The sequence below is a fragment of the Protopterus annectens genome, chromosome 9.part0 (genome assembly GCF_019279795.1).
Source record: "Protopterus annectens isolate FY-2018-M chromosome 9.part0, PAN1.0, whole genome shotgun sequence".
NCBI lineage: Eukaryota > Metazoa > Chordata > Ceratodontiformes > Protopteridae > Protopterus > Protopterus annectens.
In genome coordinates this window covers 738,669,207-738,686,097 of record NC_056743.1, presented here as the reverse complement: position 1 = coordinate 738,686,097, position 16,891 = coordinate 738,669,207, and the positions used below count along the sequence as shown (strand labels likewise).

At 37.2% G+C, this 16,891-nt stretch overlaps 1 protein-coding gene across 1 annotated transcript in view; it reads right to left on the bottom strand.

The window, feature by feature from the left end:
• PPFIA3 (PTPRF interacting protein alpha 3) overlaps positions 1-16,891 on the bottom strand; it is a 2,479,399-nt gene that overhangs the window by 793,175 nt on the left and 1,669,333 nt on the right. Inside the window, exon 6 of the mRNA XM_044083361.1 lies at positions 11,966-12,046. Within this exon, the coding sequence (XP_043939296.1) occupies positions 11,966-12,046 (81 nt within the window). The remainder of the gene's footprint in view (positions 1-11,965; positions 12,047-16,891) is intronic.

Below are 16,891 nucleotides of genomic sequence, written 5' to 3'. Positions count from 1 at the left end.
CCTAAATCAAAGTATGATTAAAGTTCAAGAAAGTAAAATAGTTTCAGTCTTTGATGCTACCCAAAAGTGGTCTTTCCAACACCCACAATGTGTCCAGAAGTGACTCCTTCTGCAATTCATACAGGGTTGCATGTACTGGTAGCATATCTAAATATGACAGTAAATTATTTTGTATGAGACCCATTGCTTCTAGTACTACTCGAACTGTTTGGGTATCATTCTTCCACATTGCCCTCATTTCCACCTGTAAATCCTTGTATTTTATAACCTTGTGTCTCTCTGGACATTTGCCACTGTAATCACTAGGTGCAGTTTCAAAGTTCAATGCTACTTCTGTCTTCCTTTCATGGACTACTATATCTGGTTTCCTCGCATCTATTTTTTGAACTGTTGCTAATGGGTGATCTCATGCAATATAAACTTCATCTTTCTTTATAATGCTTTGTGGCTCATGTTTCCAATGCTTCTCAGCTACTTCAGTACTCTAATGTTTGCACAATCCCCAATGCATTATTATACCTTTCAGTATGCAGGCCCTATGCCATTTGTGTATCACACCCAGCAACAAGACGTGCAATCTTTTCAGCCCTGCTTTGCAGAACCTGCATTTGTCTGTTTCTTTCACATGTTCAATGGACTTTGTAAACCAATGTGTACATAGTCTACTATCCTGGGTGGACAATATTACCCTTTCATCTTCTACTTTAAATTCACCTCTCCTTAACGATTCCTGCCTCAGACCCTGATCAACATGAGGTTCTTTCAGGAGTTTTCTGTTCTTGCAACAATATTTCTGCCTTTCCCACATTTCTTGCCTTCTTATCTGATCCCTATCCTTTTATTCTTTAGTTTTTGGCACATTCAGTTGCTTCCTGATTTTTGCCTACTTCATTCCATTCCTGCTTGACATTGATATGCTTTTGCTAAATTAAGCAGGAAAGTCATCTAGACTTGTTCTCATGTTTTAAAACTTTTGCTATGTCTGGATCTTGTGAGGTCAGCAGATATGTATGCAGTCCTAGGACTGCTGATCTATACATGCAATCAATTTCGAGGAGGCCCATACCAGCATCAGAACTAGGAATACATAATGTTGGTACACACTGATTTTTAAATATCACTTGAAATGTGTGAAGTATTTTTCTTGTTTTCCTGTCTAACTGATCCAGTCCCTTTTGGGGCCAGTCTGTAACCCCAAGACTGTGAGTTAAAACAGGAAGTGCAAATTGGTTTATAGCTTGGACTTTGAGCCTAGATGTTAGGGCTGTTTTTAGTATTAGTTTTAGTCTTCTAAAATATTCCTTGATGAGGTTTGCTTGCATCTGCTCATGTTTTGTCAATCCTTCATCAACTGACAAGTATTTATATACTCCCTCCTGCTCAATCACACTCATATCCTAGACTGATATTTTCTTGGTTCTGGAGCTTTCCTGCTTTAAATGTTGATTTTGCATATTTATCAAGACCAAATGATATGCTTATATCATCTGAGAAAGCTTTGATCACTTGCACTTGTGCTTTTAGTTCCTCAATTGATGATCTATACAGTTTTACATCATCCACAAAAAGATAAGACGTCTTTGCACCTTACTGTTTTCTGGGAGTCAAACTGTAACCATGATCATGATAGCTTAATGGATTAAGGGGAAGACAAATAAGCAGCAGTGACAAAGAGCCACCTTGGGATATTCCTGGGATAATAATTTGCCCTTTACCATGGCTTAGCTGCAAAGTGGTTTGCCACTGTTTCATGGTCACTGTAATGTAATCAATCAACATAGGGTGTATCTTATACAACTATAAGCATGCCTTTATCCATGAATACAGGATGCTTTTAAATACTTTTCATAGGATCATAGGAGATTACTAGGCTATTGGCCCTTATAAGCCTAGCCAATAGTTTAGCCCATGTTTAGACAAATCAGCACCCAATGCCCCTGTCCAGCAGGGACATGGGTGGAATCCCAGGGGTATATTTTCTATTTCCCATCCAGTTATCCAGGTTATGCTTAAAAAGGGGTAAAGAGGTACTCTGTTTGATGTGGAGAGGGAGTCTATTCCATAGATGAGGGAGTCTCTGGGACACAAATCTGTCCCACCAACAAGTCCTGTTGATGTCACAGACCAGGCTGAGGCCATGCGTGCAGGTTACTTGAGTGAAGCTTGACTTGTGGATATACAGCAGTCCCATCAGGGTGGGGTCCATGATTGCCTTGTATGCCAGATAGGGGTCACCTTTGAGGAGTATGTATGAAACTGAGTACAGGGATAGGGCTTTTAGCCTATCTGTGTATGATAGATGTTTGAGGCCCTGGATTCTTCTGGTGAGAAACCTCTGTGGTCTTTCCAGCTGCTGCATGTGCTTTGCGAAGTACATGCCAAAAGGTGCATTGTACTCAATAATGGGCCTTATAAGGGAAGAATACAGGGATGTTATGACCTCCTTGCTCCTGGATGCGATACCCTTACTTATGAGGTGGGCCATGTAGAAGGCTTCCATACCATGGAAGCAACATGGTGGTCAAAGGTCAGGTTGCTATCAACCTGGGTGCCCAAATCCCTCACAACTAACTGAGTGCTTAGGACATTGATATTGATGTGATAATCTGTGGGGGACATCACTCTCCCCAAAGAGGATGATAATGCATTTTTTGGTACTCAGCTTGAGGCTATGTTTCTGGCATCAGTCATTTATCTGAGTGAGACCCTCTTGGAGGATGTCCACATCACTAGGGGAATTTATGACATCACCCAGCTTGCAGTCATCTACAAACTTGGTCAGCCATAGCTCACTGGTTTTGGCCTGCACCTCAGAAAAGGATATCTCAAATAACAGAGGCCCCAAGACCGAACACTGGGGTAAGCCGCTTGTTACGGGTCTAACTGCTTGAGGTGGCTTCCCCTATTTTGACTACGTGGGTTCTATTAGTGAGCCAGTTTGATACCCATCTGGTAACATATATATCGATGCCTAGTTGAGAGACTATCTATTATGCCAGAGTGGGGAATATTGTCAAAGGCTTGTAATCTATCCATGCCATACTTAAATTCTTCCCAGTTTTACAATTCTCTACAATGACTTTAACAAATAATGACGTTAACAAATAATGATACTTTGTTCCATATTACTTTCTTTTGTCACCCTTCTAATTTATTGCTGCGTTTGAGTTTTCTTCTAAATGACTATAAACTCTGTCTGCATCAGTTTTAGTATATAATTTATACATCATCAGAAGGCAAGTTCTATAGTTTTTAGGATAGCTTGCATGCTCACTGTTAAAGAGGAGTATCATTTTTCCGGTTGTTAACCAAATTAGTGTCTGTTTGGGATGGGCATATAAGTAATTCCAACTTAGGGCTAAATCTTCATGAAAAGATGTTAATACTTTTAGCCAGAAGTTAGGTACTGCATCTGGGTTAACTGCTTCTTTTACTTCCTCTATCCATTCAGCATCTATGTTATATTCCATAGCGTCTTCATAGACATTTCTCCAAAATGTGTCCATTTCTTCTTTTTGGGTGGTGGTTTCTGTTCCTTTTGCTTTTTTCCCCAATTCTCTATAAAACCTTTTTTGGGTCATCAATTAATTGCTTATTTTGTACTTTTCCTTTAGACTTATTTGCATATCTTTTAAGTATTCCAGGCTGTGCTGGTATTTTAAGTTTATTTGCAACATTAGAATATAGATTCTGGTCTGTTCTGATACTACACATTGGTTTTATTATGCCTGTCTTTCTAAGTACATTTGTTGATCTGTTCTCTCTTCTATACTCTTAATAGTGACACTTCTTGTCTTAATTGCTTTATAGTTTTTTCTATTCGATACTTACATGGTGGCACCTTTTCCTTCCTTTCCCTTATTGCTCTGTGTTTTCATGGTAAGGCTTTATCTGTTATTAATTTAGCTGCACAGTAATATATCCTATTAATTTCTGTTATATCACATGAATTTCTGTTAACAGTCTTGAATACTATGTTCATTTGTTTTATCTAACTTCTAACATTTTGGATCTTGTTTATCTTAATATGTCTATCCATCTCTATTAAATCAAGCAATTATTCCTTTACCTAAATTTCTTCTCAGAAGATGGCATGTTCTTTTTTCTCTGTTTCCTGTAGGTATTCTTCAGAAAGTTCCAGAACATCTTCCAGTGACATTTTCTCTTCAGCTGCATCCTGCATCATCAATTGCTCTGTCATATGGGAATTCATTGGGCTATCACTCCACAACATTGACTGCATCAGAGTTGCCACTGTTCCCTGTTCCTTCCCTTGCTGTGCAACTCCAAATGCACTTTTGTACTGGTTTCTTGATGAAGGTTCCAGAGTATCTTCATGTGGCAAGGGATTAGATGCTTCCCATTCCACCTGTTTCTCCTTAATTTGGGGATTCAATTTTCCACCATATTGAGATGTTACCAGAATTGGATTTTCTACACTAAATGCTTCACTTTGCAGGTAATCCATAACTTCAGTTTTTATTTCTTTAACTTTTCCACCACTAATTCTCTTTTCTACTTTCCCATTGTGAAATGTTTCATATTTGGATGCCTTTGCTTGCATTTCTCTTCAAATATCTTTGGTGCTGTTTTGTGTATTGATTAGTTTTGCTTTCTCCTTTGCACAAATATTGCACCATATTAAAGCTCTTTTTCTTTACCATGTCCATATTTCTTCTTCAGATGTCTTCCACTCCACTTGTTTATTCTTACTTTGGGGACTCATTGTTCCATCATGATGTGACATAACCTGTGTTAAACTTTCAACACTAAATCCTTCACTTTTCAGGTATTCCACAACTTCAGCTTCTATTTCTTTAACTTCTGCTTTACGAATCTTATGTTCTGCATTCCTCTTTTGTGATCTTACTTTTTTGTATTGTAAAACTTTCCATATCTGGGTGCCTTTGCCTGTATTTCTCTTCAAATATCTTTGGAGCTGCCTTTTCATATTGATTAGTTTGGCTTCCTCCTTTGCATAAATATTGTGCCATATCACATCGCACTCTTCCTTTCCCATGTCTATGTTTTTTTTTGTATTTTTTTGTATTTTTTTTTATACTTTTCAAAAATCTCCAAGTTTTATTCTTTATATTTTCTCACTTCTTCAGCCACTTCTTTTTCCAAAGAGCCCACAGTTTCTTGGTGCATATAATGCTTTTCATGGATCCGTTGTATTAACACAAATATGCATTTGAAGCTTTAGACAATTTTGCTTGTGCAAGTATTTTTCTTTCCTTTAATTTCTCTCAATCTTTTTGAATATCTTCTATCTGGAAATTCTGGGCTTCTTTTCTTATCCTCAACAGTCCACTGTGTCTTATTTATGGCTCTGTTTTGGCCTGTAAGTTTTTGTGGACCACTACTGCCATCTACAACATGGGGGCCATCCACTCCTTGAATCTGGCCTAACCCCACTGCAGAAATGTTTCCATGTCTTGAGGATTTTTTCAGTCCTGGCACCAGTGTGCATACCAGGATTGGGCACTTTTTATCTATATGATATTGTTATTAAACTTCTAATGTTACTTTGTGGATCTTTCTTCCTTAGGCCTCCACTGAAAATGGGTACTGTACTGACTTATTTCTGGACTTTCCTGGTAAGTAAATAATAAATAAATAACAGCTATTTTTCTCTATAATATCATGTTGCTATAGGTTAGTACCCCAAAATTATTCAGTATCTTTCAGTTCCCACATCTTTATCTTGACATGCATCCTGGAGATTCCACCTCTTTCTTGAAAAGATTGAGCAAATTAGTTCAATTTTCAAGGCAAGTGGACTTCATTATTTAAACATCCAAGCTGAAGAGGCAATGCTAAAGAAAGATACACAAACACTCACACACAGCTCACAGTCTAAACTGCTGCAAAAGCACATTTTTTGCCATAGAAGCATAAACAGCTGAAAATCTGTCATAATGCAAGAGTAAATTTGATGCTGCAACAGATGCTGCAGTAAAAGTTTCAAATGAAAGAGGTAAGCAAAAGTTTTTTACTCACCATAACAATGCATCTGTGTTGTCTGTTTTCATCCTTCCTCAACCTTTAGGTTTCAGATCTGACTTTGGCCACTTCTAAGACTTTGGATCTGTAGCTCAAGCTCCTCCCCTTACTCATAATCCTCTCCCAAGCCCCACATTACCTCAGACTGAGTTTGTCCCTTGATATCAACATATAGAAAGGAAACAAATCTATAAATGTCTAGAAACATGACTGGAAAGTTATCTGGAGATAAGTAAGAGAAATACCAAAAGGGCAATACCTCCAGGTCATACCAGGAGGCCATATCAATATCTTCTTCCAGTGGAATGGAGAAGAGGGACCATAGGTTGAGGAAGGACCAAAACAGACAACACAGATGCATCGTTATGGTGAGTACATAACTTTTGTATCTGATGTCTTCTTCATCCATTTCTCAACCTTTGAGACAGAGTCCCCAGCTAGTATTCACCCAGGGCAGACTCATGGAAGGATATTTCGGAGTAGGCCAGAACCAAACGTTGCCCTGTTCCAAAACGTCTGTCCAACTTATAATGAACTACGATGGTATGAGCACTGGATCAAGTAGCAGCAGCACAAAAGTCATCTATAGAAGTTCTGGATAAGAAGGTGGAAGAAGTGGAGAATGACCTTGTGGAATGAGCTCATGGTGGTCTTGGAAAAGGCAAAACCTTGCATTTATAAACAAAAGGAATACATTCAGTGAGCCATCATGCTAATGTATCTTCAGACATAGATTGTCACACTTTAGCTTTTGAAAATGGTCTGATTTCCTGAAAGCTTCTGTTCTGTGGAGATAAAGCCTCAGCTGTCTGTGTACATCCAATAAATGAAGCATATATATTCCCCCTTTATTGGAAAATTTGGGGAAGAATAATGATAAATTAGTGGACCGGTTAAGGGCAAATTTAGAAGCTACTTTCAGAAGAAAGGATGGAGTGGTGTAAAGAAAAACCCTGTCTTTATGAAAAATGATATAAGGTAGCTGGCAAGATAAAGCCTGAAGTTCCGAAACTCTTCTAAGCAGATATAATAGCGACTAGAAAAACAGTTTTCCAGGACAAACATTTTAGATCAGTCTTTGCTGTGGACTCAAAGGTAGAATGAGTTAAGGCTTGGAGACGAATCGTCAAATCCCAAGGAGGGGTAGGGTCCTTGATATGTGGCCTGAGTAAAAAAGTACCTTTAAGGAAGGCCTTGTATATCTTAAGGGAAGCTTACATGAAAACTGGAGACTGCAGCCAGTTGTACTCTGTAGAGTAACTTGCTCCATTAGGAAAACAGAAGTCAGGACTTCTAAAATTGCTGGAATGAGTGCAGAAAATTGGTCTAATTTCTCTCATTAGCCCAGATAATGGTTTTCATTTACTCTTGTATATCCTACCTTGACTACTTTGAGCATGAAGGTTGAGTTAATCCTAACACAAAGATTCTTGAAAAAGAATGTACATGCTTCTTTGCACATAGGTTCATAGGTAAGTACTAGGCTAGCTGCCCTTGCAGGCCATTTTAAGCCTAGCCAATTTCCCTTTTTGTGCTCTAAATAACCTATTCCATTTGGTTACAGATTGGCCTTACTCATCTAACAGTTAATTATATATTACCCCTAATGAGAACAACTGGGATCATATGGTATATAATTTGAGGGGACCAATACATGGGATAAAGCATTTAGGAGCCACCTCTGTCCATTAACAGCAAATAGGCAGTCCTGGGGTAAATTTTCTGTTTCCCATCCATAGAGCTAAACTGAACTTATTTTATGTGGATGGGGAGTCTTTTCCAGAGCAGCAACACCCCCTGCGAGACATAACTGTCCCTCCAAACTTTTCTGTTGATGTTGCAAAAGAGGTTTACAGCCCTAGAGCATGGAGCTCTAAAAACCTTCTGGTAGAACTGATGACCACCAAAAACAGACCTACCCACTAAAAACCTTTATCCTAGCTGGACTGACAGGCTAAAACAGGGCAGGATTAACTTTTCTACAACAAGTTTCAAATCTTATGTTGCAGGAATGTTTTTTCAAGGAAGCAAGAGGTGGAATGGCACCCCCTGAGGAACAGCTTAGGTGTGGACTTGGTACAAACATAGGGGGCTCGGAAAGCAGACATGCTGAAATCACAGACAGTGTTACTTCCATGGAAGAAACAGCTAAAGAAACAAATGCTGTTTGGCAAAACGTCAATGAAAATAATTTTAATGAGCACTTTTACTGACAAAATACAGCTGGACTTCTACAGAATAAAAAGCTATCTTGCGAAGAACAGATAAGAAAGACAGTGCAACTATCACTGGACTGATGGCTCACAGACTGGCAGACTGAAAAAATATTCTAAGGGCTAATAAGTTGCATTATTAAACCCAAGTCTGAAGTATACAGAACATTTCATATTTGATGTAAACAGCTCCTGATGTGCTTACTACAATGTTACGGTTACCTTACAATGATCAGTATCAAATAGCGTAGGCTGACTAACAGATACATTTTCTTATTAAAACTGGGGGATGTTAGATATGGATATATCTCTTTAAATTCCAATGAGCTTTCAGCATGTCATATAGTATACAGAAGTTCTAGAAACGTCATTAAGATTACACAATTTACTGTCACAATGAATGTTATTAAGTCTTCTCCACATGAACAACAACAAAGGAAACACTTTTGAGAAGCATATATCTGGTATGTGCATTTATACGTCAGTGGGTTTTGCAGCATTTATATGATATGGCAAACAGATGCAGGAAAGTATTCAAAATGCATCTTGCATCATAGAGGAACCTCTACACAGCAGCTCTACAGAAATGGTTACTGACCTGTCATTTTTTTTTCTTTTGCAGATTCTCATGCAAAGTTACATACTTGAGAAATGAAGCAACAAATACACAGCTTATTTCATAGTATAGAATCCAAATTATGCACAGATCTTTTAATATAGGTACCGAACACAGGAAATGGGAAGTTCTTCCTTGAAGCCTGACAGGTTACAACTTCAACAAATGTTGTAAGCAGCCCATCCAAAACAGAGGTAAAATGTTAAACTTACACATGACATGAAAAAATTCACCCAAGCTCTAGGACAACTTAATTAATGTTGCTTTCTAGTTACCTGTAACTTTTCACTTATTATTTCTTTAATTCTAGGTAATTTTATTATTATTATTATTATTATTAACTACTAAGAAATGTTTTTATCTGCTACAGTCTATTAGAAAAAAATGTAGTCCATTAAATGGCATATAAAGAGACTCTGGTATTTCAGTTACAAACATAACTACTATCCCAAATGATACTGAATTTAGTCCCCAAAGTATCTCTTTTTGTGTATGAAATTTAAGCTTTCCTTTCCTTAAAAATAATACTTTATGCATTCAATATACCCTTTGTTTTTCCAAAGATCAGTTTAAAGCAGCACTGCTGCGATGGAAGCAGGATTCCTGAGTCTTCATAATGACTGTGAAAAGGAAAAGCCTCGATTCTAAGACTTGCCATAATTTAACAGAACAGCAAGTACTGCATCATTATATTACAAGCAAAACTGGGATACGGCACCTTTTGATCTCATTCACTTCAAGCAAAATAATGTACAACAAATCTATGCAAGTTAGACTAAGGTGCTTTATTCTGCTTATAAAGTGCATTATTTTTCTTCTACAGCAGCACAAGAGATGTGAATTGAAGAAATGTAATTATACACTGCATCTAAAAATAACCCTATAAAAGCCCTCCATGATTGGCTAAATGTAGTCTTTTTAGCAGCAGTAATTATCTCTTCAAAAAATCTGTTTAGCCAAGCTGAAAACTATAAGTGAGCTAATTTCATTATAATTCCAACAATAACTTAACAAAAGAATTAAAAAATGTAACAGTACTGCACTTCTGGACTTCAAAGTGGCCCATCTTGGTCACTCGTTTGGGAACAAAAACCTTCAAGGCGATTCTTTCAGCGGCACACATACTTTACCAAAGCATTATGTATGCATAAACATGTGCTTAAATGTGCACATGCACAGTACAATGGGCAGATGTCTCCAATTCATCAATTCAGCACAAGAGGATGTCTGTAGGAATGCATTTTATTGTAAAATGGACAAGGTTAAAAAAGGCAAGAAATATCTTTTCTGCACAAGTTCTTTATATTATGGAGGTAATCACTGCTTAACTGGCAGTGACGTTAGATTTTTCTCCTCCTAGTGAAACTTGAGTTGCCACAAAAATCATGGATAAATCTAGCTTGGCTGCTGGTCTGGTTATGATTACTATTACAATGACTGGCATATTTAGGACTTTACAATGAAGCACACATGATGTGAAATTCAGTCTCTTCACTTGCAAATTTTTGCTTGTCTTTCATTTTGTGATTTCTCTTCTTTCCAAATGATCAAAGATACACATGGCGCATTTCCTTGAATACAATAACTCAAAATTTGATTTTTTTTTCAGAATGAACACACTTTCAGTCAATTCCAAATGTATCTGTGCATATTATTAGTCAGAATATTTAAGGTGACTTTTACTATTACAGAATTAAGTCAATGCTGTGCCAGTAAATAATATGCTTCTTTTGAATTACATGTTATAGGAAAACTACTGTTTTCTGGGTGAGTTAAATTCTCAAACTACAATCTGTAATGAGCCTCTTTCCTTGTAAATTAGGTGTTGTGCAAACTCTTTCTCTAAATACATATCATTACACTATGAGGAATGAAGAAAGGAAGGAATGATGAAATTAATCCATGGGCTATTTTTACAGTAATGACTTCAAATAAGCAAACAGGTCTTTTAGTCTATCATGGGTATCAGACAACTGAAAGACCTCAGACAGACAAAGGATAACACCATTTAAGTAAACACTAATCTCCTAATACCCCAAATGAACCTTCATGCAAACCAACAACAGAATAATACAATAAAAAATGTATATGAAGTCCTTTCATGCAGTATTCCACTTTCACAGCATTTATGCACATGGATGACAATAAAGGAAAGCAGCTGACACGCACTGAAGACTGAGCCACTCTCTTACATACCTTGCCCTAACAGCAGTTGATCAGTTTCATAATATTCGTGCACTGCATTAATTAATTAATTAATTAATTAATTAATTAATTAATTAATTAAACGTTCTGAAAACCCATTTTTAGGCTGAGCTGTCCTCAGCACCAATATCATTCTAGCCCATACACTATCAAAAATCACATGTAGATAAACGGGTGTCGTGATTATTTGCTGAAACTGGGTAACAACAGGCATGGCAAGCACCTTTCTATTATCAGAAAGGTGTTTTACCAAGCTTTTGTTAAGTACCCCTGACTGCTAAAGCACTCGTAGCAGTTAACGACCACCTCAGAAAAACTTCAGAAAGATGTTAAACACTTCATACTTCAATCGGACTTTTCTATTTTGTAAGTCTGAATTAAGGGTTCGATAGTGTTCCGTTGCTCTTCTGTGGTGGCCACTCATCATGCAGTAGGGGTAAGAGTAGTACAAATATTCAGAGCTGTAACACACTTACTGCTACTTGCATTCCCCTCCCCCCTTTTTAGTATCTGTAAGCACGTAAAGCTTTCAGAGTTGTAAAACACTTATCGCTACTTGTATTTTTTTTCTCCAGTTTTTATAGTACGAGACCACATAAAGTACCATGTACTACGAAGAACTATGACTGTCTCTCTCTCTCTCTAGTCGTAACTCAAGTTATGTGCTGTTGATATGGATTTCAAAATTCACCTCTCAAACATCACACAAATTGAATTTCTTGCCATCTATTTCTCGAACACATAACAACCCGGTTTTGACTGGGTATTTAATTATAATCCACTTTATTTTGTCTAACTTATCTCCACTCCTGTTACTTACACTTGTGCAGGACATACGTGAGTATATTTGCCACAAAGAATGTAGCCATTGCTTCACACCAGCATAGAACATACTTGAGATATGGCTCTGCTATTTTTTCCTTACCATGCTGTGTAGGTCGCCATCTTTGCTGCTGTCATCCACACCCATTTTCCTTCTTGTCAGCTGTTCTCTTAAGGAAAGAACCTGAAACAAGAAAAGTCAGTATTTACAATATTAAAAGTACTGCAATTTAGACTGACAGCACATATAACAAGGTGAACTAACGTAACCATATGAAAAAAAAAAACACAACTATTGCCTTTACCACTTTTTTGATAAAGTGAGGCTCAGCTTCTGAAATCTGAATCTTCTTACCAGACCGTTTCACACAAAACCTAAAACCTCAGAGAAGCAAAAGCTATTCGCAAGGTTAAAGGCAGGGTTAGAAATTTTACAAGTAAAATTATGTCAGTATGTTTGTCTTAATTTATATAAATGTATGATTGCCCATGTCATAGGTGATAATTTAATAAAGATGTTTCTTGTTTAATAACAAAAAATACCCACCTTCCAAGAAAAAAAGGCAGGGTTAGAAACAAGGTTGCGGTTACTGGTAGGTTTAGGTTCAGAGTAGCCACAGGTTAGGAAATGTATCAACTACTGGGTTGTGTATGCAGGATTTGGCAACTGTGCCTCTCATAATAAAGACTGTTGCTTAGTCTATTATCAACACGTCCATACAGAAATCCTATGTTCCCGCTCTCTGGAAGAAATTCCAAATAATTCCCCTCTGCAAGTGTGGGAACTCCATCAAAACCGGTTTCATACCCACTGCAATTCCCTCCCCCATGCTAAAACATAGTATAAAAGATTAGCCCAGATAAAATCACTTTAGCTAACAGATCTAGGAGACTCTCTTTCTCTCAGATACCCTCCCTGTGGGAGGAATAAAGACACCTTGTTGAAATTTCCAGTAGTTCATTCAGTAAAGCAGATAGAGATTACATTGTATATGCCAGTTACTAAGTCTCCCTAGCTGCCAGGTTTCTGCATTCAGGAAATGAAAGAAAACCTGTTCTGCTTTGTACCTCTCTGTTAATTGCTTTGCACTAGCTATAAACTTGATTACTCTCTGTTATTGTATGACCTGAGGGTGGACATTCGCACTAATCCTGGCTTCAACTATCACAATGAACATCAAGACAATTCTCTTCCACACACTAGTCTAAACCTAAAACAGTCAACCCCCAACCCCAGCAATCTAACCTTTGTTGCCATAAATGTTATGTGCATAAGAACTAAAGTTGCTGAACTACATGCCTGGATTAAGCAACATAAACCTGATATTCTCACTGTAACTGAAACATGCTTAAACCAAGCAGAAATGACTCTGCAATTACACCTGCCAGCTAATGCAGCATCTGTAATGACAATATAAAGAGGAAAGGTGGTGGTATTTAATATTTCTCAGCTTCCACCATATCTCCCCTTATAACAAACAATACCAAAATTCAATTCAGCAGAGCTTCTTATTATTTTCCTGAAACTAAACAACTATAAACAAGTACAAACAAATATGTATTACTGTTCTTTATATCCCTCCTACATTAGATAGTCATAACAACTGCACAAGAAATAATAATACTAGATGATGTGAATATCACTTGGTTGGACATAAACTCTTAACTCCCCTACATCTACCATGAACTTATTTGGTTTTACACAGCTAGTTAATATCCCCACACATAAGGAGACATCAAATTCCCTATTGGACTGGATCCTAGTATCAGACCCTAGCAAATACACCACCTCAGGTACAATGTCTGACAGCCTTAGTGATCATCTCTCAGTCTAAACAAGTAGACATCTCATACATCCACTTCAACAGCATGTTTATAAAACAACACACAACCTTTCAAAATGTAACCCAGATATGTTCATTATTACCCTGCCATCTATTAATTGGAACTTCCTAAAATTCCTCCCTTTAGATGAAGCTGTAAATGACTTCATTACAACTTTCCTGAAGATCCTAAATAGCCTTCACCTCCTAGAAGGAAAAGACTAAAGCCAAATAATGCAATTATGCTATCCCAAAAGAGTAGGATACCTAATCAGGAAAGAGAAAAAGCATGGAAAGAATGGCAAAACATAAAACATCACAATATCTTGAAAACTTCAGAATGCTTTGTAAACATACTAAAAAAAACAAATGAATAAAGGCAAAAAACTATATTATAATAACTTTCAGTTCTGGACAGCCATTAAAGAAATCTTGTATCCCAGCCAAAAATTCAACCCAAACCCCTCTCCCAGTAGCTCATCACTTGTAACCACAATACAATTCAACTCTTATTTCTCAGATATTATAGCATCTCTAAACAAGAGTTCCCCAACATCTAATCCTAACCCTGCCCAACAGCCACATGTCACCATATCCACTTTCACATTCAAACCTGTGCCCACATCATATATAAAACTACCCAAACTTAAGCCATGGTCTACTTCAGCTGATGACCTTCCAAGCGAGTACCTTAAAATGGCAGCCTATAGCACTGCCTACCCTCTCTCAATGTTTATAAATAGGTCAATGCAGGAATAAACGTTCCCTCTCTGGAAGAAGTCACACATTATCCCTTCTGCACAAAGGAGGACATTCAACAGACATTATGAACTTCAGACCTTACCTTATCCCCATCTCCAAAATACTTGAAAAATGTAATCAAAAACAACTATCTTCTGCAGAAAAAATTCCTAACCTCACACAACATGGCTTCCATCCTTCCCATACTAACACTGCACTTCTACCCTACATAGACACTGTCAATTAAGCTAGAGAAAATGGCAAACTAATTTCCTCCTTAATTCTAGGCTTGTCTAAGTAACAGTTTGTCACAGCAAACTTCTACTTCAAATGCCCTCATTAGGTATCTCTCAGTCCACCCTTCTATGATTTACCTATACAATAGGTATTAGTCAGTAAAATGGCACTCTACTCTCTCCATATCTCCCAGTCACTACCGGTGTACCACAAGGCTCTATCCTTGGACCCTCCTCTTTAACATTCTCACCAACACCCTCCACACAACAGGCCTCCCTAACACAGTAAACAGATGACTACATACTCATTTGCACATCTGACAATATGGCACACCTCCAAAAAAATTACTCAGGAAGCTTTAACAACCACTGAAACATGGCTTTGTAATTCACAACTCATTCTCAACCCTAAAAAAAAAAAACTACTACTTTTTCCCGAAATCCCTCTCTGATGAAACAAAATTTAAAGTCCTCTCTCTCGATAATACAACCATTGAAATTGCTCTCATTACAAATTATTAGGGATGACGGTGGACGATGATATTAAATTTGACCAATGTATACAAAACTGCATAAGAAAACTCATCAAATACTAGGCATGTTTTATATAGCCAAAAACTCTCTCACCAATGCAACTAAAACTACACTTGCCACTACTTATCTCCTTCCCACAATTCTTAATATTGCTCCCATCCTTACTAACCTTCAGGCATCACAAAAATCAAAACTTGAACCTGTAACAAAGTTGCTAAATTTGCGGTAAATACCTCTTTCAGAACCCACCACTGTATAGCATTAAAAAGCCTAAATTGGTTAGAACTACCCCATTAACTGACACACACAGTTTCTTACCATCTGCAAAATTATCCATCATCCATCTACTTGCTCAGCACTAAATATCATTCTACACAGTGAAAATATCAGGTTTATGTTGATTACGCTCCACTGACCAAAAACTCCTGTCTGTCCACAAACCTATCAAATCTACTGGGCACTGTTTGTACTTGTATCATATTGCTAAGGGCTACAACTCCCTGCCTGTATCCATCAGATCAATACCCTCTCTCTCATCCTTCAAAACCATTCTGAAATACTCCCTAGCCAAAAACGGTCTCTGTTGTTGGTCAAGACCAGGATAAATTATATCCCCAAATTTGAACAAATACTTATTCTTACCTTACATCTCCTTATTCTCCCTTCTTCACTCACTTCCTTACTTGTATCGATTTCTCTCCCCTGACTTTCTCTCTAAATGTACCATAACTTTGCTTTTCCTCACACTTTACATTGCTATTCCTGCTTGTATTATACTAACTTACCTTAGTTTCTCTATAAACTGGCAAAAATTTCTATAATATTACATCATTGTCAAATAACTTGTATCTATCCTTAACCAATGCTTTCATTTTCTGTCTAATTTAGTATAATTATTTATTTTTTTTATTATTTTTAAAGATTGTAAACTTATTGTTCTTAAAATGTTTTGTAATACTTCACAGCTTTTCTCCCTGGGCCTCCACTGAAAATGGGGTCCGATCCAGTTGGACTTTTCCAGTAATTAAATGTCTATAGATATATATATATATATATATATATATATATATATATATATATAAAATTAATAAAAAATGGAAATAAAATGAAGTTGAATTTTAAAAGTATAGTGGAACTACGAGAGGAAGAGGTGTGGGAGAAAAGTAACAAAAACTGTTTAGAAGGAATGGCAAACGTTAAAATGTTGCAGATGAATGGGGAGAGGAGCAATTGCAGCACACTAAGGCCACAATAAAGGAGCATTTGGACAATATACATGTTTCAGAAAACTGCAGTTAAATGGTTGTTTTTTTACAATAATACCAGACACACTGAGAGCAGGCCTTTTGGAACCTGGCCCCCAGTGTAAGCCTGTTTACAGATAGGCCATACACCAAAGTAGTCACTTACACTGAGAGCAACACTTTTGGAATTTGGCCCAAAGACTAGAGGTTACAGAAAGTATAAAGACCTGTGGAAATACTTAGGGACTCTTACGATAGGTGATGAAGAGAAAATTGAAATATTTTAGCATTTTTTGAAATATGATAGAGCAGCGGAGAGGGGAATCAGGAAGAGATTCACTGTTGGAAGATTTTTTTGAAAATATCAAATATTCCAGGCTTAGTAAGATGGAAAATAAGGGACTATGGGTCATGATAGATAACAGAAAAAAATGTGACCAAGCAACAGAGA